The sequence below is a fragment of the Cervus canadensis genome, chromosome 7, assembly GCF_019320065.1.
Source record: "Cervus canadensis isolate Bull #8, Minnesota chromosome 7, ASM1932006v1, whole genome shotgun sequence".
In the NCBI taxonomy this organism is placed as follows: Eukaryota; Metazoa; Chordata; class Mammalia; order Artiodactyla; family Cervidae; genus Cervus; species Cervus canadensis.
In genome coordinates, this window is record NC_057392.1 from 57,973,423 (window position 1) to 58,001,142 (window position 27,720).

At 37.7% G+C, this 27,720-nt stretch overlaps 1 protein-coding gene across 5 annotated transcripts in view; it reads right to left on the reverse strand.

The window, feature by feature from the left end:
• VPS8 (VPS8 subunit of CORVET complex) overlaps positions 1–27,720 on the reverse strand; it is a 285,565-nt gene that overhangs the window by 86,373 nt on the left and 171,472 nt on the right. For all 5 annotated transcript variants that reach the window (XM_043473511.1, XM_043473513.1, XM_043473510.1 and 2 more), the window contains 4 exons: positions 20,634–20,781; positions 9,130–9,219; positions 6,225–6,267; positions 2,333–2,436 (listed from right to left, as the gene is read on the reverse strand). In XM_043473511.1, coding sequence (XP_043329446.1) covers positions 2,333–2,436; positions 6,225–6,267; positions 9,130–9,219; positions 20,634–20,781 — 385 coding nt within the window. The remainder of the gene's footprint in view (positions 1–2,332; positions 2,437–6,224; positions 6,268–9,129; positions 9,220–20,633; positions 20,782–27,720) is intronic.

Consider the following 27,720-nt stretch of genomic DNA (forward strand, 5'->3'; position numbering starts at 1 on the left):
TTAGGAAGGAGACAGAAAGTTTGAAAGATAAAAAGGCTTAGTATTAAATATATATAACAGCTTTAACAATTTTACTTTTGTGCTTTTCTATTAAAATATAACCATGTGCAATATAGACAGCCAAAAGATAAAATAAAAACTCATGAATGGAAAAATCATGGCAAAAAGGAATGGGTAGGACTTCCCTGGTAGCGTAGTGGATAGGAATGAATCTACCTGCCACTGTGGGGGACAGAGTTTGATCCAGGAAGATCTCACATGCCACGGAGTAACTGGGTCCATACACCACAACTACTGAGCCTGCGCTCCAGAGACTGTAAGCCGCAACTACTGAGCCCATGAGCTACAACTACTGAAGCCAGAGCACTCTAGGGCCTATGCTCCACAACAAGAGAAGCTACTGCAATGAGAAGCCCAAGAAAAACAACAAAGAGTAGCCCCAACTCACTGCAACTTGAGAAAGCCTGCAACATAGCAATGAAGACCCAGTGCAGCCATTAAAATACATAATTTTTTTTGAAAAGTACTTTAAAAGAAAAATAAAAGGAATAGTGTAAAGCCCATAATCCATTTAAGTAAAGATTAAACACTATGGGAACTGTGGATATAGAAAAGAATGTTTTGTTAACCTCAATGAGGTAAAATAACATAACTAATAAAAATTCAGAGGGATAGAGAAGAGAGGCTGGAGCAAGTGTGTATGGGTTCACATAAACTTCCTTACTGGCTGCACATCATAGATACTATAAAAACTGAAATGTAATTATAAATGATAATTCTAATCTATTATAGTTATTTAGAGCTTTTAAACTTTAGAAAGATTTATTAAGAGATAGTATAGTAAAGAACTATTTATTTGAAATTCAGAAATTTCTCAGTTTTACACAGGTTTTCTAAATGAGGTTAAATACTGTATTTTTAAAGAAAACATTTTTGATTCAATTTTTCTAAAATTATGTAAACTTAGGCAGATAAAATATCTACAGTGATATTCACAAAATGATAATGATGGTTATTTCTGAATGACATGATAGATACAGGATACTTTTTTAAAAATGTCCTTCTGTATAACTTTTTGTATTGCAGGATTACAAAAATATTGGGTATCATTTCACTCAAAAAAGCTTTTTAATAAAAAACCCACATCCATTATGTAAATGAGTTTGTCATACACAATTTATGTTCTAAAGGGTATCAAAATTTATAACCTTAAAAAAGGGCTTGATAAAAAAATAAAGGAGAAAAAAAAAAATAAAGGAGAAATTTACCCATGTCATAAGAACAGAAAACACACAAAGTTTACCATTTTCACTGTAACACTTAGGGCAAACTGTCTATGAAAAATTTACCCTCTTTCCCATTTCAGAAGCCCAGGCAGTGGAAGGAGGCCAGGTGGTGTTAAGTCAGAGGCCAGAGACTGGAAGGGCAGGCAGAGTTATGCCACATCATACTGCTAACTTTACTTCTTAAAACTACTACAGTCTTAGCTGTCAAGTCGCATCTCACCCCCTCTGTTTCTGCTTCACTGCTGTACCTCCCAGCCACACCAGGTGCTCAACTATACCTTCTCCTTCAGCTTGGCACACTCCCTTTTTGCAGTCTGGAATCTGTTACAGATGTGGTTCCAACCTTGGCTGCAACAGTGGAATCAAGTGGGAAGCTTTGAGACGTTCACTAGGGAGGGGGGTACAGTTTTTGAGGCACTAGCCTACTATGTTCTCCCTGTGCCTGGCAAAGTAATAAAGCCAGTCTTCCCTTCTCCTCCTAACAGAAAAACAAACAGACAAACAAAGAGAACCACACTGACGATGGGGGTCCAGCCCCAGAGACTTAAATTTAATTGATCGTGGGTACAGTTTGGGAGTTTTCAAAGCTTCCCAGGTGACTTATGTGCAGCTAAGGTTGAGAAATACTGTATGGTAGCCTTTTGAACTTTTCCAGCTTTCTCTGTATCCCTTGAGGCTTTTCTTCCAGTTCTTCATACTCACTTTATCCACAGGGAATAAAAGAGATGATAAATGGATGACACATCCATAGTACCACTACACGGAATACACAAAATCTCTGTCCAAAGAGAACAAGGACATCTAGTATTCACAAACCTAAGTTTTGCAGCATAGCCAAATCTAAGAATATAAAGCTTTTTGGGAGAACAAAACAGACAGGCCCTTCCCATAATAACTTCCGGAGTCATATACTCCTGGGAACACTGAATGGTGATTAAAATCCAGTTGCATAGAATTCAGGTAGCTGACAGGGCAGTGGAAATAGAATTAATTTCTAGTTTCATACCAGAACAGACTTTTAAAAGGCTTTGGAGTCATTCTCCTACCTCTCTCTGCTGTTGGTTCAAATTATGTGAATTTCTCTGGCAGAGGGCAATTGTCTCTACCATGGTCTCCTCAACATCCTTCAATGAGGGATCCTCTTTGGTATCTAAAGCCAGAAAAATTGTTAACATCACTCAAGGATATAATACTGATAATCTCAAAGCTTCTGTAAAAAAATGAAACATTTTTTTCTCTGCATATTTTTAGGTTTCAATGATATAATCATGTGTAAGACCTGATACTGAGGTTTAATAGATTAAAAAGCAGATAATTGTTTGCAACAGCTTTCTATATAAATGTTTGACATTCCTAGGACATAGAAAGCACATCATATTAATACTTAGCATTATAATGTACTTTAGCTATAGAAAAATCCCTAATTATTTGTTTGTGGATTTGTTAGTAGAAATATTTTTTACAGTTCTCCCTCTATTTCTTTAATGTACATATTTCTTCAAGATACTATTTCAGGCACTTTTCTCTTCATTTCTTTTTCAATAACTTCAGCCACTCTTCTGGTTTTATCTCCTATGTCCTTGCTGATAACCTTCAAATATACACCGCCAGCCCTTATTCCTTTCATAATCTGCAGGCTGAATTCTCACCAGGCTCTAGGCATCCATGGACGTCCTGCAATCACTTTGAACTTCGTATGTGCAAAACCTAGCCCAGTTCTCTCACTTCAAATATGCTCCAAACCCTTACATTTTCCAACTAACAGAACCATGACCTTTAAGTCAACCAGTTTATAAATCTTCATCATCTTCAATGCTTTCATCCATACATTCAAATAGTTAATTTTGTTAATTCCATATCCATGCTCCGATATATCCACGGCTTTTACCTGATGGAGCCCTTCATCACCTCATTTGCACTATAACTTAGCTTTTGACTTAGAAATCTTGGCTTCCTCATTCCCTTTTTTACTGCCACTACAGTTCTCTTACGATTTCCCTGGTGTTTAAGTGGTAAAGAATTCTCCTGCCAATGCAGGAGACATGGGTTTGACTGGAGGTCAGGAAGAGCCCCTGGAGAAGGAAATGGCAACCCACTCCAGTATTCTTGCCTGGGAAATCCCAGAGGAGCCTGGCGGGCAACCGTCCATGAGGTTGCTAAAGAGTCAGACACGACTGAGTGGCTAAACAACAGTAATTCTCTTAAGCACAGTCCAAACGTGAGTCCCATCCATGAACATTATCAAAGACTTCTAATTTTTACAAACAGAATGTCAATAAACCTCTGACCCTAAGTAAACACAGTAAACATTCTGGGGCAGCTTTCCACCCTTGGTGCTTTCCACTAGATTATTTCCCAAGGTTACTAGTCAGGCACTTTCATATTCATGTTCTCCTCAACCCAGAAGCTCTTTTCCTTGCTTTTGTCTTTCAAATTCCTACTTGTTATTCCAGTCATGATTACTTCCAAGTTTGCATCTTCTACAAAAGAAACTCAGTTACAGATTGTTCCCCAATTGTCCACAATCCTTGGTCACTCTCACTGTATCTCTACTACAGTATTTGACTCTACCTGCATTGGAAGGTTTTTTTTTTTTTTTTTTTAACGTATCTATCTCCTTCAAGCAACTTAGCTCTTTGGATGAGGGCTATGTTTTAGCCATCTGTGTGTAACCCACAGGAACTAGCTCACTGTTGTGAAATTACCAAATCCTCAAAATTCTTAAGCACACTGTCAAAACTGGAAGGAAGCTCTGCTTACTACTATACCACCAATGCACAATGTCAAAATTAATTCTGACAGCAGATGGTAGTTATGAGACTATTACTGAGAAATTTATCCTCGTTGGAATTCAAAGAACTGGCTTCCCGAGACATATCACCTGAAAATCACTGTAGTGATTTGGGGAAACATTCTTCTTATTTTTACCATAATCTTTCATGTAGTGTCTGCAAAAATTATTTTCATAACAGAAAATTGAAAAAGAAAAATACCATAAATGCAACAAATCTAGCAGTCAAATTGAACACTTACTGACAGCACAAAAACCAAAACTAAATGCTTAGTTGAACTACATAAAGAAAAGTCAACTGTTTATGGAAGTTATAAGAACAAATACTCTATGGGGAATTACGGTAAAGGTGTTTAGAGGGCTGTGTGGGCCAAGGAATTCAAGATATGTGTTAGTGAGTTAAAAAGGTAAAACAATCTAAAAATCACCTATCCAGTGATTCTCTGAACTTTGGGAGGGCTGTTTTGAAAACATTAAGGAATAGGAACATGAATAATTCTATTCAAAAGTGGGCAAAAGATCTGGACAGACATTTCGCCACAGAAAATATAGAAAATGGCCAATTAAGTACAAGAAAAAAATGCTCAACATCACCAATCACTACACAAATGCAAGTCAAAACCACGAGGAGATGCTATCTCACACCCAATAGGGTGGCTACTAACAAGAAAACAGAAAATAACAAGTGTTAGTTAATATGTGGAGAACTTGAAACTCTTGTGCATTGCTGGTGAGAGTGTAAAATGATATTGCCATTATGGAAAATGGCATGGTGGTTCCTCAAAAAATTAAAAACAGAACCACCAGTTAGCTTCAGTTCAGTTCAGTTGCTCAGTCGTGTCCAACTCTTTGTGACCCCATGAATTGCAGTACGCCAGGCCTCCCTGTCCATCACCAACTCCCAGAGTTTACTCAAACTCATGCCCATCGAGTCAGTGATGCCATCCAGCCATCTCATCCTCTGTCGTCCCCTTCTCCTCCTGCCCCCAATCCCTCCCAGCATCAGGGTCTTTTCCAATGAGTCAACTTTTCGCATGAGGTGGCCAAAGCATTGGAGTTTCACCATTTAGCTTAGCAATCCACATATCCAGCAATATATATCCAGAAGTGAAAGCAAGGACTCAAAGAGATATCTGTATATGCATGTTCAGAGCAGCACTGTTCACAACAGTCAAAAGGTAGAGGCAATCCAAGTGCCCGTTGATAAATGAATGGGAAAACAAAACGTAGCATATACATAAAACAAGAGTATTACTCAGCCTTAGAAATGAGTGAAATTCTGCATGTGCTACAACATAGATAAATCTTCAAGACATTATGCTAAGTGTAATAAGCTAGACACAAAAGGACAATTACTACTTGATCTACTTATATGAGATACCTATCCCAGAGTAATCAAATTCATCAAGTCAGAAAGCAGAATGGTGGTTACCAGGGGCTGAGTGGGGAGGAGGGAATAAGGAGTAACTGATGGGCACGGAATTTCAGTTTGGCAAGGTAGGTTCTAGAGATGGATGCTGGTGACGATTGTACAGCAATGTGAATGTACTTATTGCCAATGAACTGTACACTTAAAAATGGTTAAAACAGTGAATTTTACGAGGCACTTATTTTACCACACTTTTACAAAACAAATAATTTTTTAGTATCAAGGAATATAATAAAAATTACCTATCTATCTGTGACAAAGTCATTCAAGATTCTAAACTTCAAGTTTTACTGCTTTCTGCTAAAATCATGTAAGTTCAAAACAAAACACTGGCTATTACTTACTGATTAGAAGCGTTGCTTTGTTGTTGTTCAGCACATTACAGTAATTTTTAAAATGTTAGTTATGTATCTCATTTATAATAATCAAAACATGAGAACAAAAGTATAGCCAAAAATTAATTAATACCAGTGAAGAATATCTAATTTTCTGTATAATGAAATGACCTCTAGTACTGACAATTAGCATCACAAAACCACAATGGTTTATATTTACTTCCCATTATGAGCTTTAAAAACAAGTCAAAATTTGGATCAATGATAAACAGTAATATATAGATCAATGTAATTATTACTTAATAAATGTAGTTTTTCATTTAATACATTTTAAAACATGGGGTCCATAGAAAAAAAATTGCAAACTACACTCAAGAACTTACTTTCATCTTGATGTGTTATCTCTTGAAGTTTGCTTTGTAGTCTCTAGGAGGTAAAAGGAACACTTTATATTTCTAATCCACCAACACCTGAATTAACATATTTTAAAGGTAAAACCCAAGAAACAACAAGGTTTTTAAGAATGATCTCTGTCGTTCAGAGGAGAACATCTGTGTATAGAGAAAGCATAGCTAGTAGTACTGGAAGTGACCCAAAATATCAAATATCACTTATTCTGACCCACTTTTGCTTCTGTTGTACCACCACATAGTCATCACTGACACTCTTTAGGCATAGTAATGGGGATTAATCCATGCTTTGGATAAGGGAATAAAATTCACACTCAATTATGAGAAAAAAGGATGGGTGCAAATAAAAAAGGACACGACAAATCTATCACCACGGCACAGGACAGCCTTGGGTGTGACATCTTCTATATACGCAGTTGTAGCATCCACTACTCCACTGAATTCTAGATCCTCAGACACCCTTAACTGATATTCCAAAGGCTTTTTAATATAGACTGAAGCCAACCTTAATATATCCCTTCTACCCCAAATTTGCTCCTTTCCTTGAGGTCCTTTAGAGGCTAATGTTAAGCTAAAAATCAGAATCATCGTTAACTGCTCCCTCTCATTCACTCCATACCACATTCAAATGATCAATAAGTTCTTAAATCCACCTTCTTTTTTCACTTCACCAGCACCGTCACACCCACTCAAGCCCTCCTGATTCACTGCCGCAATAGCCTCCCAAGTGCTCTCTGCTTCCAGTTTTAAGTCCTCCTTCTCTGCATCCCACAGATCCTCCTACAGTCAACAGAGCAGTCTTTATGAAACAACATCACATCAGTTTCTTGTTTAAAAACCTTTAGTTGATCCTGGGTGAAAACACAATCAGTCCTAATTCTTTAGTATGTCCTATAAAATCTTTCCAAATCTGGATCAAGTCTTCGTTTCCAGCCCGACCTGCCTATTTACACACTGATAGCTGAGCCCTAGTAAAGCTACTGGCTCATCTCCTAGCAGTTTGTATTCCTCTGTATTTTACAAACGATCATCTTTTTCCCTGCAAAGATCTCCCACTTCTCCACTTCCTATCCATGCCAAGAATATTTACTTATCCTTTAAAATTGGGTTCATGGTATCATCAACAAATAAATTGCAAGGAAAAAAGAGATGAAAGAGTAACCTAGAGATTAAAAGGGATTAAGAGCCTATACAAATTCTCTGTGGAATATTGTTCCTGGCCTGTTTCACAATTACATGGCTAGAAAAAAACTAGAAGCTAATGTGAACTATTTTTTAAAATATAAATAGGACATCCCTAATCTATTCCTAGCTAGATGACAGTGTTTAAAAAAATGGATATATAATCACACACATTAGGATGGCTATTACCAAGAAAATAAAAAATAACAAGTGTTGGTGAAGAGAAATTGAAACTTTGGTGCACTGCTGGTGAGACTGTAAAATGGTATAGTCGCTATAGAAAAACAGTATGGCAGTTCTTTAAAAATTAAAAATAGAATTGCCATTTGATTCAGCAATCCCACTTCTGGTATATATTTAGCAATCCCACTGAAAGCAAGGACTCAAGAAGATATTAGTACATCCAAGTTTATAGCAGCAATATTCACAACAATCAAAATGTGGAAGCAACCCAAGTGTCCACTGTTGAATGAATGGAAAAACAAAATGCAGTATATATATAATGGAATATTATTCAGCCTTTAAAGATGAATGAAATTCTGACATGTGCTACAATATGAATAAATCTTGAAGACACTATGCAAACTGTAATAAGCTAGACACAAAAGGACAAATACTATTTTATTCCTTTTATGTGAGTACCTAGTGATCAAATTCCCAGAATCTGAAGTAGAATGGTGGTTGCCAGGGGCTAGCAGACAGGGAAGAGTAACTGGTCTAATGAGTTTGGGAAGTTGAAAAAGAGATGGATGGTGGCGAGATTACATAGCAATGTGCATATAATTAATGCCGCTGAAATGGTAAATTTTATTTTATAACAATTAAAATAATTTTTTTACAAAACTGATATAACACCAACTGCTGTTGGAATGTAGAGCAATCAGAACTCTCATACATTATTGGTGGAACATAAAATGCTACAGCCATTTTGGAAAGAGGTCTGCTAATTTCTTATAAAACTAAACCTCTAGCTATCCTGTGAGGCACCAATTCCATTCCCCGGTACTGACCCCAGGGAAAGGAAAACATTTTTGTAGCAGTCATAGCAACTTTAATCATAATAGCAAAACACTAGAGATAGCTCAGGTGTCAATTAACAGGAGAATGGATAAACTGTGATGTAGTCATACAATTAAATACTACTCAACAATAAAAGGAATGGATACATGCAATAACAGAGAGAAATCTTAAAAACATTATGCCAAATGGAAGAAGAATTATACAAGAGTATCTATGGGATGATTCCATTAGTATGAATGAACAAAAAGGGCAAAACTAATCCACAGAGAAAAAAATTCAAATTGTTCTGAGGGGACAGAAGTGGGAACTGACTGTGAAGGAACTTTCTGGGCTGAAGGTAACGTTCTGTTACCTTGTTATGCACTGGAGTTAAACAAGTGCATGCACTGGTTAGGACTCATTAAATGATACATTTAAAACTGGAGGATTTTGTTGGATGTAAATTTTACCTTAAAAAAATACAAAGAAAGATTGACTCAAGTTAAAGACATGCATGATAAAAATATCTAGGGATAAAATGTACTGCTGTCTGCAACTTACTCTGAAACATAAGAAATTGATTGATGAAAACTTACACAGTGTTATATGTCAATTTTATCTCAAGAAAAAAAATAAATTGATAAATGGATAGAGGGCTAGACAGAAATATGACAAAGCAAACAGAGTAAAATGTTACCTGTAGCATTATTAAGAAGGCACCATGAATATCTCCTTTCTTTTCTAATAGATAAGCAGTGACTTCACAAAGTTGATACTTCTGGGTAATCTAGCAAAGAAAAAAAGATAAAGCTTTTGTTGAAAAATCTTGTTTGTGGAGTCAAAAGATCCTATTAAGGATGAAAAAGTTCCATAATAAACAATGAATTTATACGCTAAACAGTTTATTACTGATACTCTACAGCATAACATGCAAATATTTGTTTTTCTAGTTTTAGAGTGGCCCATTTGGGACTACAAGGGAACCAAAATCATTCATTCTCTTTTCACTTATTTAAAAAGTTGTTATGCAGACTTTACCATTTTTCTTAAGGCGGGAGCGGAGCGCTGGGGTTAACTGTTGCTTGAGAAAGGAGGCTGCAGTTACTGAGAGAACAGAGTAACGACACCTGGAAGGAAGTTGTCATCACTCAGACTATCTTCTGGAAGTCTGCTGGTCTGAGGTCCTAAGATGGTGGAGGAATAGGACAGGGAGACCACTTTCTCCCCCCACAAATTCATCAAAAGAACATTTGAACGCTGAGTAAATTCCACAAAACAACTTCTGAATGCTGGCAGAGGACACGAGGCACCCAGAAAAGCAGCCCATTGTCTTCGAAAGGAGATGGAGAAGTCTTGAGACTACTGTAAGAATAAGACTGAAAACCAGAGCCATGAGGCTTAAGTCCAAATCCTGAGAACACCAGAGAACTCCTGACTTCAGGGAACATTAATCGACAGGAGCTCATCAAATGCCTCCATACCTACACTGAAACCAAGCACCACCCAAAGGCCAACAAGTTCCAGAGCAAGACATACCACGCAAATTCTCCAGCAACACAGGAACATATAGCCCTGAGCTTCAATATACAGGCTGCCCAAAGTCACACCAAATCCACTGACATCTCAAAACTCATTACTGGACACTTCATTGCACTCCAGAGAGAACTGCAGCTCCACCCACCAGAACACCGACACAAGCTTCCCTAACCAGGAAACCTTGACAAGCCACCCGTCCAACCCCACCCACAGCGAGGAACCTCCACAATAAAGAGGAACCACAAACTGCCAGAATACGGAAAGGTCACACAAACACAGCAATCTAAACAAGATGAAAAGGCAGAGAACTACTCAGCAGGTAAAGGAACAGGATGAATGCCCACCAAACCAAACCAAAGAGGAAGAGAGAGGGAATCTACCTGATAAAGAATTCCAAATAATGATAGTGAAAATGATCCAAAATCTTGAAAACAAAATGGAGTTACAGATAAATAGCCTGGAGACAAGGATTGAGAAGATGCAAGAAAGGTTTAACAAGGACCTAGAAGAAATAAAAAAGTCAATATATAATGAATAATGCAATAAATGAGATCAAAACACTCTGGAGGGAACCAACAGTAGAATAACAGAGGCAGAAGATAGAATAAGTGAGGTAGAAGATAGAATGGTAGAAATAAATGAAACAGAAAAAAAGAAAACGCATTAAAAGAAATGAGGACAATCTCAGAGACCTCTGGGACAATGTTAAATGCCCCAACATTGGAATCATAGAAGCCCCAGAAGAAGACAAAAAGAAAGACCATGAGAAAATACTTGAGGAGATAATAATTGAAAACTTCCCTAAAATGGGGAAGGAAATAATCACCCAAGTCCAAGAAACCCAGAGAGCCCCAAACAGGATAAACCCAAGGTGAAACACCCCAAGACACATATTAATCAAATTAACAAAGATCAAACACAAAGAACAAATGTTAAAAGCAGCAAGGGAAAAACAACAAACAACACACAAGGGGATTCCCATAAGAATAACAGCTGATCTTTAAACAGAAACTTTTCAGGTCAGGAGGGAATGGCAGGACACACTTAAAGTGATGAAAGAAAATAACCTACAGCCCAGATTACTGTACCCAGCAAGGATCTCATTCAGATATGAAGGAGAATTCAAAAGCTTTACAGACAAGCAAAAGCTGAGAGAATTCAGCAACACCAAACCACCTTTCCAACAAATGCTAAAGGATCTTCTCTAGACATGAAACACAGAAAGGGTGTATAAACTCGAACCCAAAACAATAATGTAAATGGCAATGGGATCGTACTTATCAATAATTACCTTACATGTAAATGGGTTGAATGCCCCAACCAAAAGACAAAGACTGGCTGAATGGATACAAAAACAAGACCCCTATATATGTTGTCTACAAGAGACCCACCCCGAAACAAAGAACACATACAGACTGAAAGTGAAGCACTGGAAAAAGATATTCCATGCAAATAGAGACCAAAAGAAAGCAGGAGTGGCAATACTCATACCAGATAAAACAGATTTTAAAACAAAGGCTGTGAAAAGAGACAAAGAAGGACACTACATAATGATCAAAGGATCAATCCAAGAAGAAGAAATAACAATTATAAATATATATGCACCCAACATAGAACCGCAATATGTAAGACAAATGCTAACAAGTATGAAAGGGGAAATTAACAATAACACAATAATAGTGGGAGACTTTAAGACCCTACTCATACCTGTGGATAGATCAACTAAACAGAAAATTAACAAGGAAACACAAACTTTAAATGATACAAAAGACCAGTTAGACTTAATTGATATCTATAGGACATTTCACCCCAATACAATGGATTTCACCTTTTTCTCAAGTGCACATGGAACCTTCTCCAGGAGAGATCATATCCTAGGCCATAAATCTAGCCTTGGTAAATTCAAAAAAACTGAAATCATTCCAAGCATCTTTTCTGACCACAATGCAGTAAGATTAGATCTCAATTACAGGAGAAAAACTATTAAAAATTCCAACATATGGAGGCTGAACAATACGCTGCTGAATAACCAACAAATCACAGGAGAAACAGAAAAAGAAATCAACATATGCATAGAAACAAATGAAAATGAAAACACAACAACCCAAAACCTGTGGGACAGTGTAAAAGCAGTGCTAAGGGGAAGGTTCATAGCAATACAGGCTTACCTCAAGAAACAAGAAAAAAGTCAAATAAACTAACTCTAAATACCAGACCATCTGACCTGCCTCTTGAGAAACCTGTATGCAGGTCAGGAAGCAACAGTTAGAACCGGACATGGAACAACACACTGGTTCCAAATAGGAAAAGGAATACGTCAAGGCTCTATACTGTCACCCTGCTCATTTAACTTATATGCAGAGTACATAATGAGAAACGCTGGGCTGGAAGAAGCACAAGCTGGAATCAAGATTGCCAGGAGAAATAGCAATAACCTCAGATATGCAGATGACACTACTCTTTACAGCAGAAAGTGAAGAGGAACTAGAAAGCCTCTTGATGAAAGTGAAAGAGGAGAGTGAAAAAGTTGGCTTAAAGTTCAACATTCAGAAAACTAAGATCATGGCATCTGGTCCCATCACTTTATGGGAAATAGATGGGGAAACAGTGGAAACAGTGGCAAACTTTATTTTGGGAGGCTCCAAAATCACTGCAGATGGTGATTGCAGCCATGAAATTAAAAGATGCTTACTCCTTGGAAGGAAAGTTATGACCACCCTAGATAGCATATTAAAAAGCAGAGACATTACTTTGCCAACAAAGGTCCATCTAGTCAAGGCTATGGCTTTTCCAGTGGTCATGTATGGATGTGAGAGTTGGACTGTGAAGAAAGCTGAGTGCCGAAGAATTGATGCTTTTGAACTGTGCTGTTGGAGAAGACTCTTGAGAGTCCCTTGGACTGCAAGGAGATCCAACCAGTCCATCCTAAAGGAGATCAGTCCTAGGTGTTCATTGGAAGGACTGATGCTGAAGCTGAAACTACAGTACTCCGGCCACCTCATGTGAAGAGTTGAATCACTGGAAGAGGCCCTGATGCTGGGAGGGATCGGGGGCAGGAGGAGAAGGGGACGACAGAGGATGAGATGGCTTGATGGCACGACTGACTCGATGGACATGAGTTTGAGTAAACTCTGGGAGTTGGTGATGGATAGGGAGGCCTGGTGTGCTGCGATTCACGGGGTCGCAAAGAGTCGGACACAACTGAGCGACTGAACTGAACACCTAAATCAACTAGAAAAAGAAGAAATGAAGAACCCCAGGGTCAGCAGAAGGAAAGAAATCTTAAAAATGAGGGCAGAAATACCTCAGATTGGGAGAAAATAATAGCAAACGAAGCAACAAAGGATTAATCTCAAAAATATACAAGCAACTCCTACAGCTCAATTCCAGAAAAATAAATGACCCAATCAAAAAATGGGCCAAAGAACAAAACAGACATTTCTCCAAAGAAGACATACAGATGGCTAACAAACACATGAAAAGATGCTCAGCATCACTCATTATCAGAGAAATGCAAATCAAAACCACAATGAGGTACCATTACACGCCAGTCAGGATGGCTGCTATCCAAAAGTCTACAAGCAATAAATGCTGCAGAGGGTGTGGAGAAAAGGGAACCCTCTTACACTGTTGGTGGGAATGCAAACTAGTACAGCCGTTATGGAGAACAGTGTGGAGATTTCTTAAAAAACTGGAAATAGAACTGCCATATGACCCAGCAATCCCACTGCTGGGCATACACACCGAGGAAACCAGAACTGAAAGGGACACGTGTACCCCAATGTTCATCGCAGCACTGTTTATAATAGCCAGGAAATGGAAGCAACCTAGATATCTATCAGCAGACAAATGGATAAAAAAGCTGTGGTATATATATATATATATATATATATATATATACAATGGAGTATTACTCAGCCATTAAAAAGAATTCATTTGAATCAGTTCTAATGAGGTGGATGAAACCGGAGCCTATTATACAGAGTGAAGTAAGTCAGAGAGAAAAACACCAACACAGTATAATAACGCATATATATGGAATTTAAAAAGATGGTAACGATAACCCTGTATGCGAGACAGCAGAAGAGACACAGATGTATAGAAGAGTCTTTTGGACTCTGTGGGAGAGGGCGAGGGTGGGATGATTTGGGAGAATGGCATTGGAAGATATATATTATGATATGTGAAATGAATTGCCAGTCCAGGTTCCATGCATGATACAGGGTGCTTGCGGCTGGTGCACTGGGATGACCCAGAGGGATGGGATGGGGAGGGAGGTGGGAGGAGGGTTCAGGATGGGGAACACATGTACACCTGTGGCGGATTCAAGTCAATGTATGGCAAAACCAATACAATATTGTAAAGTAATTAGCCTCCAATTAAAATAAATAAATCTATGTTAAAAAAAGTTGTTATGCACCTGAATTATGGATATCCACTGAACAAAAACTCACATGTATACATAAATAGTAATAATATACACCAGAAATTGATTAGTGTAATTATTCATAAAATATTTAGAACAACATGACAATGAAAACACTAAAAATTAGCTTGTGGGATCTTAATAAAAATTAATAAACCAAGAGTTTCTAATAAGTAAAAAAGAAATCTCAGTTAAACTAAGAAAAAAGAAAATAAATACAGAAAAGAATGTCATAAAAAGAAACAGCAGTGAGGTTTAAAAAATCCTACATTAGTCTTTGAAAAGAGTAATAAATTAGAATTAAACTTTCTCAGGAGGAAGAAAAAAGAAAGGCAGAAATAACATATTAACAGGTGAACAGATCAAAGGGGGAAGATGTAATCATCTTAATAAATGCAGAAAAAGTAATAAAATGCAGCACCCATTTTTGACAAAAATAAAAACAATACAAAACACTGTAACCCAAACTGGTAACTGAACTTTCTTAGTTTAATAAAAATCACCTATTAGAATCCTAAAATAAACACCATATTTAATATAAAATGTTAGACACATCCTCTTTTATTATTTATCTTTTTTAGTTCTACCAGTTTATTGCTACCAACCCATCTCCCTCCACCCTCATGCACACATGCTCAGTCATGTAACCCCATGGACTGCAGCCCGCCAGACTCCTCTGTCCATGGACTTTTCCAGGCAAGAATACTGGAGTAGGTTGCCATTTCCTTGTCCAACTTCCCCTTTTAAATCAGAAATAAGGAGAGAATGCATATTATCACTGCTTCTGTTCAGTAATATTCCTGAGTTCCCAGACATCGGATGAGGGAATGAAAAAAAAATACAAGATTGGAAAACAATGCACAAAAATTAACAGCACATACCAGCAGTAATCTATTTTTAAAAAGTCATTTCAAAAAATTTCCTTTTAGAAATTTCATTTCCAATGAGCCCAAGTGGCCATGGAGGGAGTGGAGCCACCTCACGCCATGGCCCTGCATCTAGACAGAGCAGCAGAGAGGCAGGGATTAGAGCAGCCTGTACCTGGGAGGGAGCAGCAGCTGCCTGGACTTTGACCCTGCCTCCAGCCCTGTCAGTATCTGCCACTGCCTGCACACACGTAAGTGCAAGCATCAGGAAAGACTGGAACCAGCTCAGGCCCTCAGCCTGCCTCTAACTAGCGTGGAGACTGCCACTGCTGATACAACTGCACAAAAGGAGAAATGGAACCAGCTGATTAGTGTGGCTTCAGCCACTCTGGCCCTGACCCTGCCTCTACCAATGTGTGGACACCAGGAGAAAAAGGGGAACAAACTGGATTTCCCTAGTAGTCCAGTGGTTAAGAATCCATCAGCCAATGCAGGGGACACAGGTTCAATCCCTGGTCTGGAAAGATCCCACATGCTGCAAATCAACTAAGCCAGTGTGCCGCAACTACTAATCCTGTACTCTACAGCCCACAGGCAGCAACTTCTGAGCCTGTGTGCTACACCTACTGAAACCTGGGGGCCTAGAGCTCGCGCTCTGCAAGAAGAAAAGCCACTGCAATGAGAAGCTCATGTACCTCAAGGAAGAACAGCCCCCGTTCACCACAAGAGTAGCTCCTGCTCACTGCAACTAGAGAAAGCCCACACACAGCAATGAAGACTGAGCACAGCCATAAATAAATAACAATTGCTAACTTAAAAAAAAAAAAAAAGTGGAACAATCTTAGAAGTGCAGTCCCAAGCCCTCAGGTCCCAGCCATACCCCTAACCAGGGTGAATATCACCATCACATCGGGAAGAAACCCTGCTCCAGACCCTCAGGCTTTGGCATCACCCCTGACAGGGCAGTGACTCTAGCCCTACATGCCAGCAGTACAGAGCCTGATAGCAGAAAACAGGGAAGGATGCAGCCTATGCTCACTTTAAATTTACCTCTTCCATAGATGCCACTGGGGACAAGCAGACTTCATAGGGATGCTCCCACATATGGACATGCCTTCGAGACTGTTTCACATAATCTCACAGAGAAAAACAGAGAATGTCAAACAAGATATAAAAAAGAGGAATGTGTTTCAGATGAAAGAGAAAAATTCATTAAGGGGATGGGAAACAAAAAGTGATAAATAATTTACCTGAAAAGAGTTCAAAGCATTACTAATAAAATGCTATCTGAACGTGGGAAAATAAGAAGAACACAGGGATAACTGAAACAAAAAGAAAATAGAAAAGAGGATGATCAAAGCTGAAGAATACAACAAGAAGAACTTAAAATACACAAGAAGGAGTTAACAGCAGAACAAAAAACAAGTTAAAACCAACACCAATAAAATACAAAGAACCATAAGAGACTACTACAAACAACTACATACAAATAAAATGGACAACCTAGAAGAAATGGACAAATTCTTAGAAAGATACAAGCTTTTAAGACTGAAAGAGAAAGAAATAGATAATATGAACAGACCAATCACAAGTACCGAAACCAAAATTACGATTTAAAAAACTTCCAACAAACTGAAGTCCAGGTACCAACTGCTCCACAGGTGAATTCTATCAAGCATTTCAGTTCAGTTGCTTAGTCATGTCTGACTCTTTGCAACCCCATGGACTGCAGCATACCAGGCTTCCCTGTCCATAGCGTCCGGACCTTACTCAAACTCATGTCCATCGAGTCAGTGATGCCATCCAATCATCTCATCCTCTGTCATCCCCTTCTCCTCCCACCTTCAATCTTTCCCAGCATCAGGGTCTTTTCCAATGAGTCAGCTCTTCGCATCAGGTGGCCAAAGGATTGGAATTTCAGCTTCAGCATCAGTCCTTCCAATGAATATTCAGGACTGATTTCCTTTAGGATGGTCTGATTTGATCTCCTTGCAGTTCAAGGGACTCTCAAAACTCTTCTCCAACACCACAGTTCAAAAGCATCAATTCTTTAGCACTCAGCTTTCTTTATAGTCCAACTCTCATATCCATATATGACTACTGGAAAAACCATAGTCTTGACTAGACAGACCTATGTTTGCAAAGTAATGTCTCTGTCTTAATATGCTGTCTAGGTTGGTCACTGCTTTTCTTCCAAGGAGAAAGCATCTTCTAACTTCATGGCTGCAATCACCATCTGCAGTGATTTTGAAGCCCAAGAAAATAGTCTCTTACTGCTTCCATTGTTTCCCTTCTATTTGCCACAAAGTGATGGGACCAGATGCCATGATCTTAGTTTTCTGAATGTTGAGTTTTAAGCCAGCTTTTTCACTCTCCTCTTCCACTTTCATCAAGAGGCTCTTTAGTTCTTCTTCACTTTCTGCTGTAAGGGTGGTGTCATCTTCATATCTAAGGTTATTGATATTTCTCTCAGCAATCTTGATTCCAGCTTGTGCTTTATCCAATCTGGAATTTCGCATGATGCACTCTGCATATAAGTTAAATAAGCAGGGTGACAATATACAGCCTTGATGTACTCCTTTTCCTATTTGGAACCAGTCCTTGTTCCATGTACAGTTCTAACTGTTGCTTCTTGACCTGAATACAGATTTCTCAGGAGGCAGGTCAGGTGGTCTGGTATTCCCATCTCTTTCAGAATTTTCCACAGTCTGTTGTGATCCACACAGTCAAAGTCTTTGGCATAGTCAATAAATCAGAAGTATATGTTTTTCTGGAACTCTCTTGCTTTTTTAGAGAACAGTTAACACCTATCCTTCTGAAACTCTTCCAAAATACTGCGGAGGAAGGAACACTCCCAAGTTCATATTATCAGGCCACTATCACTCTGATACTAAAACCAGACGAAGGCACTACCAAAGAAAATTTACAAGCCAACATCACTAATGAATATAGCCACAAAAACACTCAAGAAAACACTAACCAACTGAAACCAACAATGCATTAAAAGGATTATACTGGGATTTATTCCAGAGATGCAAGGATTCTTTAGTATCCATAAATCAATCCATGTGATACACTACAGTAACAAACTGAAGAATAAAAACCATATGTTCATCTCAACGGATGCAGAAAAGCTTTTGACAAAATTCAAAACCCATTTAAGATAAAAAGAAAAAAAATCTCTCCATAAAGTGGGCATAGAGGGAACTTATCTCAATAAGATAAAGGCCATATATAACAAGTCTATGAGCTTCCCTGGTGGCTCAGATGGTAAAGAATCTGCCTGCAATGCAGGAGACTGGGGTTTGATCCCTGGGTCAGGAAGATCCCCTGGAGAAGGGAATAGCTACCCATTCCAGTATTCTTACCTGAAGAATTCCATGGACAAAGGAGACTGGAGGGCTTTTAGTCCATGGCATTGCAAAAAGTCAGACACTACTGAGCAACCAACACTTTTTTCTTTTCATGACAAGCGCACAGCAAACAATATTCTCAATGGTGAAAAACTGAAGGCATTTCCTCTAAGATCAGGAGTAAGACAAGGATGTCTACTCTGGTCACTATTATTCAACATAGTCTTTGAAGCCTCAGCCACAGCAATTAGAGAAGAAAAGGAAATAAAAGGAATTCAAACTGAAAAAGAAGAAGTAAAACTGTCACTGCTTTCAGATGGTATGATACCATGCATAGAAAATCCTAAAGATGCCTTTAGCTGCCTTTAGTCTTTTAGGATCAGAAAACTACTAGAGCTAATCAATGAATCTGGTAAAGTTGCAGGATACAAAATAAATGCACAGTAATCTCTTGCATTCTTATACAGTAACAATGAAAGATCACAAAGAGAAATTAAGGAAACCATCCCATTTACCTTTGCAACAGAAAGAATAAAATGCCTAAGAATAAACCTACCTAAAGAGGCAGAAGACCCATACTCAGAAAACTATAAGATACTGATGAAAGAAATCAAAGATGACACAAACAGATGGAGTGATATACCTTTTTTTTGGATTAGAAGAAGCAATATTGTGAAAATGACTATATTACCCATAGCAATCTGTAGATTCAATGCAATCCCCATCAAATTACCAATGACATTTTCCACAGAATTAGAAGCAAAAATTTTATAATTTATATGGAAACACAAAAGACCTCAAATAGCCAAACCAATCTTAAGGAAAAAGGGGCTGGAAGAATCAGGCTCCCTGACTCAATGCTATGTTACAAAGCTACAGTTACTAAGACAGTATGGCACTGGCACAAAAACAGAGATACAAATCAATGCAACAGGATAGAAAGCCCACAGATAAACCCACACACACATGGTCACCCAATCTATGACAAAGGAGGCAAGAATACACAATGGAGACTAGACAGTCTCTTTAATAAGTGGTGCTGGGAAAACTGGACAGCTACATGTAAAAGAACAAAATCAGAATATTCTCTAACACCATACACAAAAATAAACTCAGAATGGATTAAAGACCTAAGCTGGTACGCCACAACTATTGAGCCTGTGCTCTAGAGCCCAGGAGTCACAACTAGTGAGTCCATGTGCCACAACTACTGAAGCCTGTGTGCTCCAGAGTCCATGCTCCTCAACAGGAGAAGCCTCCACAATGAGAAGCCCATGCACCACTGGAGAGCAGCCTCCACTCACCGTAACTAGAGAATCACCTGTGCAGCAATGAAGACCTAGCACACAGCCAAAAAAGCCACACGGACCATGAACCATGTACACAGAAAAATACATATATAAACTCTTCTCTTGATCAGTTTATAAAAATAAATTCCAGATGTATTAAACACCTAAATGAAAAAAGTCAAACTACAAAACTCATAAGAGGATATCCTTAATGACACTCAAGTAGGAAATAAAAGTCACACACACAAAATTTTGACCCTAAAGGAAAAGACTGACAAATTAAAATAGAAGTCACTAAAAACACATTAAAAGACATGCAATAACAGACTAGAAGAAGGCATCTCCAACACATAAAATCAGTAAAGGACTAGAGATCCAGAAATTAGAATTACTTGTCTGCAAATGAGAGTTTGGTTTTTCCCTTTTAATATTTTTACTGTATTCCTTTTTCTGTGTTTGTCCTGTTGGCTAAAATGCCTGTGAAACTTGATTAATAACAATTATTGGCATGTGCTGTTTCTGACTTCACCAGAATGAACAGAGAGGCAATTTATCACAGCAAAGAAAAGCATGCACTATGGAGTCAAACAAAGAGGGTTTAATCTTCAATGCTAGCACATACTGGGCATAAACTCAGGCAACTGATTTAACATATACATCTCCCTGTGCTCATCTGTAAAATAGTGAATGAAAAACATTGACTCTTTCCTTCTCTACAGCATTGGTCTTACCTGAATAGTTTCTTCTAGGCGGTAGCACTCAAGGACTTGCAGCGTCTCAATAACGTGGTTTGGGCTGAACTGACACAAGAGCTCAATGAACTGCTCTATTATACAGGGAGATATCTGCAGCGATTCTTGATTTACATGAATACCTTCCCTGAAAACAGAAAAAGCAAGAGAGTAGCATTATTTAATCATATCTGTAATTAAGGCTACAGCTAAAAAGCATGTTAAGTTTCCCAGGTGGCTCAGTGGTGAAGAATCCACCTGCCAGTGTAGGAGACACAGGTTTGATCCCTGGGTGGGGAAGATTCCGTGGAGACGGAAATGCAACCCACTCCAGTATTCTTGCCTGTGAAATACCATGGACAGAGAAGACTGATGGTCTACATACAGTGCATGGGTTCGCAAAAAATTGGACACAACTCAGCAACTGAACACCACCAGAAAATGTTACCTTAAAACCAAGACTACCTTTTGATCAGGTAAAATTGTGAATTAAGTCTTGATGTTACTTAGGTTATTAAGGTGAATTATATGTGATAGAGACATTCTAAATCACAATGCTTCTCAATTTACCTTGAATAATTATGGAAATGAGATTCAGTGCAGGCTCCTCTAAATAACACACAAAGTTCTATTATTGCTCAAAAAGAAACAAAGATGACTCAGTTTAGTTTGAACAATTTGATCCATGAATGACTATATACAATAAGCCATCTTCCAGTCTCAACAACTGTCCCTACTCTACTTCCCTTATAATACCAATCACATCATGTTGTAATCACTTCTTTAATTACCTATTTTCTCTAAAAGACTAAATTCTGTGAGGGCAGCCACCAGGTATCTTCTCACTAATGAATCTCAAAGCCTGCAACAGCACCTTGCACAATGCAGCAACAGCTAATCATTTGGCTATTGTTAAAACAAGCAAGTGGATGAAGAGTAAGATATATTAAATTTATGGTTCATTTGCCTGGATGTCAGCAATTCACAAAGCCTGCTATTCATAATGCCTACACAAAAGCAGTGGAGGTCAAGGATTAGTTTTATCATGGTGGAGACTACTGGAAATATTTAGAAAAATCAACTGCTGCTCATTGGAGATCTAAGAATCATTTTCTCTCTACCCTCAAAATATGTCAGTTCTTCTGGGAGTCTATCTTCTCTTCAGAATTCTTCAACCAAAGCTCTGTATATAAAGAACTGGAACAGGGTTAAGAAGATACAAAAATGACTGCTTGGAAAACTAACCTTCTAAAGAAAGGTTAATGGTCTGAATAGACCAATCTCTAGAAATGAAACAGAATCTGTAATTTAAAAAAAAAAAATCCCTACCAATTAAAAAAGTCCAGGATCAGATGGCTTCATAGGAGAATTCTACTAGAGATAAAAAGAATTTACACAGATCCTTCTCAAACTCTTCCAAAAGAACCAAAGAGGAAGGAATACTCCCAGAGACGTTTTATGAAGCCACTTTCACCCTAATACCAAAACTAGACAAAGACACACTACCAAAAAAAGAAAATTACAGGTCAATACCTTTGATGAATATAGATGCAAAAATTCTCAACAAAATATTAGCAAACTGAATCTAACAACACATAAAAAAGGTCATACACCACGACCAAGTTGGATTCAACCCAGTGTCACAAGGATGGTTCAACATATGCAGATTAATCAATGTGATACATCACATCAACAAGAGAAAGGGCAAAAACTATATGATGATCTCAACAGATGCAAAAAAAGCATTTGATAAAATTCAACATCCATTCATGATTTTAAGAAAAACCCTTACAAAAGTGGGTATAGAGGGACCATACCTCAACACAAAAGCTGTTTATGACAAACTCACAGCCAATATAATACTCAACAGTGAAATGCTGAAAGCCTTCACACTAAAATCTGGAACCAGACAAAGATGCCCACTCTCACTACTTCTCTTCAAGATCGTTTTGGAATCCCTACCCCAGCAGTCAGACAAGAAATAAAAGGGTATTCAAATTGGTAGGGAAGAGGTGAAATTATCATTATACACAGATGATGTGATACTATATATAGAAAACCTTAAAGACTCCACACAAAAACTACTAGAACTGATAAATGAATTCAGCAATGTAGCAGGATACAAGATTAACACAGAAATCGGTGACATTTCTTTACACTAACAGTGAAATAGCAGAAAGGGAATATGAAAAAAAAAAAAAAAACACCTTTTAAAATTGCATCCAAAAAAACACTTAAGAATAAACCTCATCAAGGAGGTAAAAGACTTGAATGCTGAGAACTACAAAACATTAATAAAGGAAACTAAAGATGATTTAAAGAAAAGGAATGATATCCCATGCTCTTGGGTTGGAAGAATCCTGTTAAAATGGCAATACTACCCAAAGCAATCTACTGATTTAATGTGATTGCTATCAAATTACCCATTTTTCACAGAACTAGAACAAATATCCTAAAATTTATATGGAACCATAAAAGACCCAGAATTGCCAAAGTAGTCTTGAGGAAAAAGAACAAAAACAGGAGACATAACCCTTCCAGACTTCAGACAAAGCTTTGATTACAAAGCTACAGTTATGATTAAACAGTGTGATATTGGACCCCAAACAGATATATGGATCAATGAAACAGAACAGAGATCCTAGAAATAAACCCACACACCTATGGCCAATTAATCTTTGAGAAAGAAGGCAAGAATATAAAATGGAGAAAAGACAATCTCTGCAGCACATGGTGCTGGGAAAGTTGAACAGCTGCATACAGATCAAAGAAGTTAGAGCACGCCCTCACACTATGCATACAGATAAGCTCAAAATCTCTCAAAGACTTATTTATAAAACAAGACACCATAAAACTCCTAGAAAAGATCATAGGCAAAAAATTCTCTGACATAAATTATAGCAGTGTTTTCTTAGGTCAGTCTCCCAAGACAACAGAAATAAAAACAAACAAATGGTACGTAAGCCAATTACAAGCTTTTGCACAGCAAATGAAATACAAACAAAACAAAAAGACAACCTATGGAATGGGAGAAAGTATTTGTGAACGATGGCACAGGGGCTTAATTTTCAAAATACACAAACAGCTTCTACAACTCAACGAAAAAATAATCCAATCAAAAAATGGACAGGAAAACCTAAACAGAAACTTCTCCAAAGACATACAGATGTTCAAAAGGCACACGAAAAGATGCTCAACATCACTAATTATCAGAGAAATGTAAGTTAAAATGACAATGATGTATCACCTCACGCCAGTCAGAAAGGCTATCACTAAAAAGTCTACAAATAGCAAATGCTAGAGAGGGTGTGAAAAAAGGGAACCCTCTTACACTGTTGGTTAGAATGTAAACTGGTGCAACCACTATGGAAAACAGTATGGAGGTTACTCAAAAAACTAAAAATAGAGTTCCCATATGCTCTAGCAACCCCACTCTGAGCATATACCCAGAGAAAACTCTAATTCAAGAAGATACATGCACTATTCACAATACTCAAGACATGAAAACAACCTAGATGTCCATCAGATGAATGGATAAAAAAACATATGTGTATACACACAGATGGAATATTACTCAGCCACCAAAAATAATTAAATAATGCTATCTGTACCAACACGGATTGACCTAGAGAACATCATACTAATTGAATTAAGTCAGAAGGAGAAAACAAATACTGCATGCTATCACTTATATGTGGAATCTAAAATACAACACAAATCAACGTATCTATGAAACAAAACCAGATTCACAGATATAGAGAACAGACTTGTGACTGCCAAGGTGGAGGAAGGGAGTACAGGTGGGATGGAATGGGAGTTTAGGATTAGCCGATGCAAACTCATATACAGAATGGATAAGCAACAAGATCCTACTGTGTAGCACAGGAAACTATATTCAATATCCTATGACAAGCCATAATGGAAAAGAATATGAAAAAGAATATGTATAACTGACTCACTCTGCCATACAGAAGATATTACCACAACACTGTAAATCAACTGTACTTTGCTAAAATCAAATAAAAAATAAATAAATCGCTAGAAAGAAAAAAAAAAAAAAGGAGAGACAGAAAGAGACAGCCAGAAAGGTTAATGGTCTAAATCAACACTTCTAGTTTTTTCTCATAATGGCACATAGAAAATGACTGTATTTATCTGGCCCATCAGAAATCAGACTGATTACAAGGTACTCTGTGTACCCTAAGAGGTGCCTCTCAAGATTTGAGGGAATCAGTCTTTAAACACAACTGTAACCCAGGTGCAGCACACCAACAGCCATAGGTAGGAATATCCGGACTCAAGAATGATCTAGGGGTTTTAAGTATTCTATATGGTGGTACATAGCACTCCTATTTTTATTGGCAAGACCCTTCAGTTACAGAATAGGAATTATATTTAGAATAGAAAATCCTTCCCAAATTAAGAGCTTTATGACCCTCAGTCCTGACCAGAAGTTGGGCAAGGATCTCACTAAATCCTGCTGCTTGGGGATTTCAATATATGCTAAGGCTAACTCAGTATCTCCTCAAACAGGCTGTAAATCCCAAAGATCAAGTTTTCCTCTTTCTTTCTTTCACAACTGCCTTTAAGGCAGGATTTTGTTAAATGACTGGCTATTCCCTGAGTTCTGATCACGTAACTTGAAAACTATCTAAGTGTCTGTCCCAATTATACAATAAATTCTGAAACCAAAGACGGTGCTACATTCATCACTGTTTTCCCAGCACTGGCACAGTATTGTCACAAAATAACAGGTGCTCGGTAAACGCACACTGAATTAAACTGAACTGATGAAATAAACAGTACATTGGACTGTCTTCAAACAGAGGGACCCAAAATGTAGAAAAGAGGAGTGAAAATTACAAGGACTAGGGCTGTAAAGTCGTATGTAGCTAGGACTAAGTCTTGTCAGAAAGTTCTACGTGGAGAAAATAGGAGATGAAGATGGCACACCCAGGGGAATGACAGTTCTCTTTGTAGAACCAAAGTTGTGTCTCAACAGAACACAATTAGGTAAAAGAGAAAGGGAATGCAAATCAATTCTTGACATTAAGGTGAGTCTGTGTACTTTCCATATGTTTATACACAGTAGGTGGTGCTAATATTATACCTATGTCAGACTTCCAGTAAGATGTCTTACAAATGCAAGACTATGGAGCAGATTAAAATCAGACATAAGCACCTGTCGATAAACCACAGTACTTAATTCTTTCCAGAACATTTATTCATAAAACCCTTTACAAGTACTGAAGATGTGAATATGCATCAAACCAAGCAAATCACCCAAATGGATAGATTTTGATGCATTCGTTTTTGAGGGAAATAATGTGTCTGCTGGGAAATGATCAGGCAAATCAACATAATCAAAACTTTAATAAGTAAATTGTAGCATTAACAAATTTACATCCATTTCTGACTGCTGCTTATCAGTCTTACACATAAAAGTGATTTGTTATATTCATTTCTCAAACATATTTCTATTATGTCTTTTATCAGCTACCTCCTTTGCCAAATACTCACTGCTAATTTTAATGGCTATCAAAATTATGTATTTTAGACCTCGACTTTATCTACTCTGTAGGGAATTTCTATTTTAATGACAAAATTGACTCACATGATGTAAACATGTAAATACATATAAAGGGAGAATTTTATAAGACTCACACAAGGCTTTCTTTTGTCAGCTTTAAAATAAAGTATACATATGTCATTTGAAGTGCGCGCGTGTGCGCACACACACACACTCTAAACACACTTCAAAAATTCAGGTTGGAGAAAATATTCACTCTGTGAAAATCAATTAAAATTATAACCTAGTATAATTGGCTATTTCTGGGGATGGATAAACTATATGTCAGTTTTCAAAAGCATAACTTAAAAATGATTCTAGTATTCAAATTTCTGATTTCAAAACATTTGATAAAGAAAATGAATATTTTGCAAAAATAAAAAAATCTGGTCTAGTCCTTCCCCTTCATTCTAAAAGCTGCACAAAAATAGGCCAGTCTAGACTGCTTTTCTAGATCTCTCAGAAAGAGGACTTCACAGTCTCCCTTAGTGACTTGCTTTGACAACTGCGGGCCACCTCAGCTTAGCCTAAATCCTCACTGTCTGAACTCTCTGCTCATTTCCATATATCCAGTCCTTGGAGGTGGTGGCATATTGATGACTACCCAGTACCTTTGGAATTGAGAATGCAAATAATGACTCACAACACATAAAAGCAAAGAAAATTATTTTCCATATAGTTTTTATTCAAATCAAGTCACTTCACAAAGCCATGAAGCTGAAGTTTCAGCTTTCCACATATATCCCATGTTAAAAATTCCATAATAGACTCCCGTGCAAATTAAACAAAAATGTGAGTTTGCCAATTTGCCTGAAAAAGTGCTTTAAACGTGTTAATTATAGGTAACAAAGACAATACCTACAATTTGCATGCAACTGTAACATAATGAACAGTAATGTTCCACAAACTGGACAGGTGACTGGCCTGGATGGAAACCTGTCCTCTGGCCAGAAGGAAGCCAGTACTCGGTCTCTTCACTCTCCATTTGACCCTGCACGCCGTGCAGAGCTGCCGGTATTCCTCAGGCAGGAATAGCTGCAATCCTATATACACTTCTGTGAGGCACAGTCCAAAGGAGACAGGCTAACAGCAAAGATGCTGCCACATCAAATCAATGTAATAGCAGATTGAAGACAGATCTTTAGCGGATGGGATTGCTTTCCATTTCCTTACTCTAACAATCAAGTATCAAAATGTCCTCTTCCAAATCTCAAAAGAATTTTTGTTACTTATCTGATACTCATAGGGAAAAGGTGTATTGTTTTGAGTGATCTCCTGCATAAGCAAGAAGAATAGATTTTATAAGCCTTACGATTTTAAGGATAGAAAAAAAAAAAACTTAGCTGCATAACCTGATCAAGTATAAACAATATCTGAATCAATTTAATGCTGTACAGACTTCAAATAAAAACTTACAGGTTAGCTAAAAGAGGTTAGCTAAAACAATTTTTTCTACCACTATAATAGTAATAATAATGATGATGATGATGCAGGTAACTGCAAGTATATTTTCTTTCT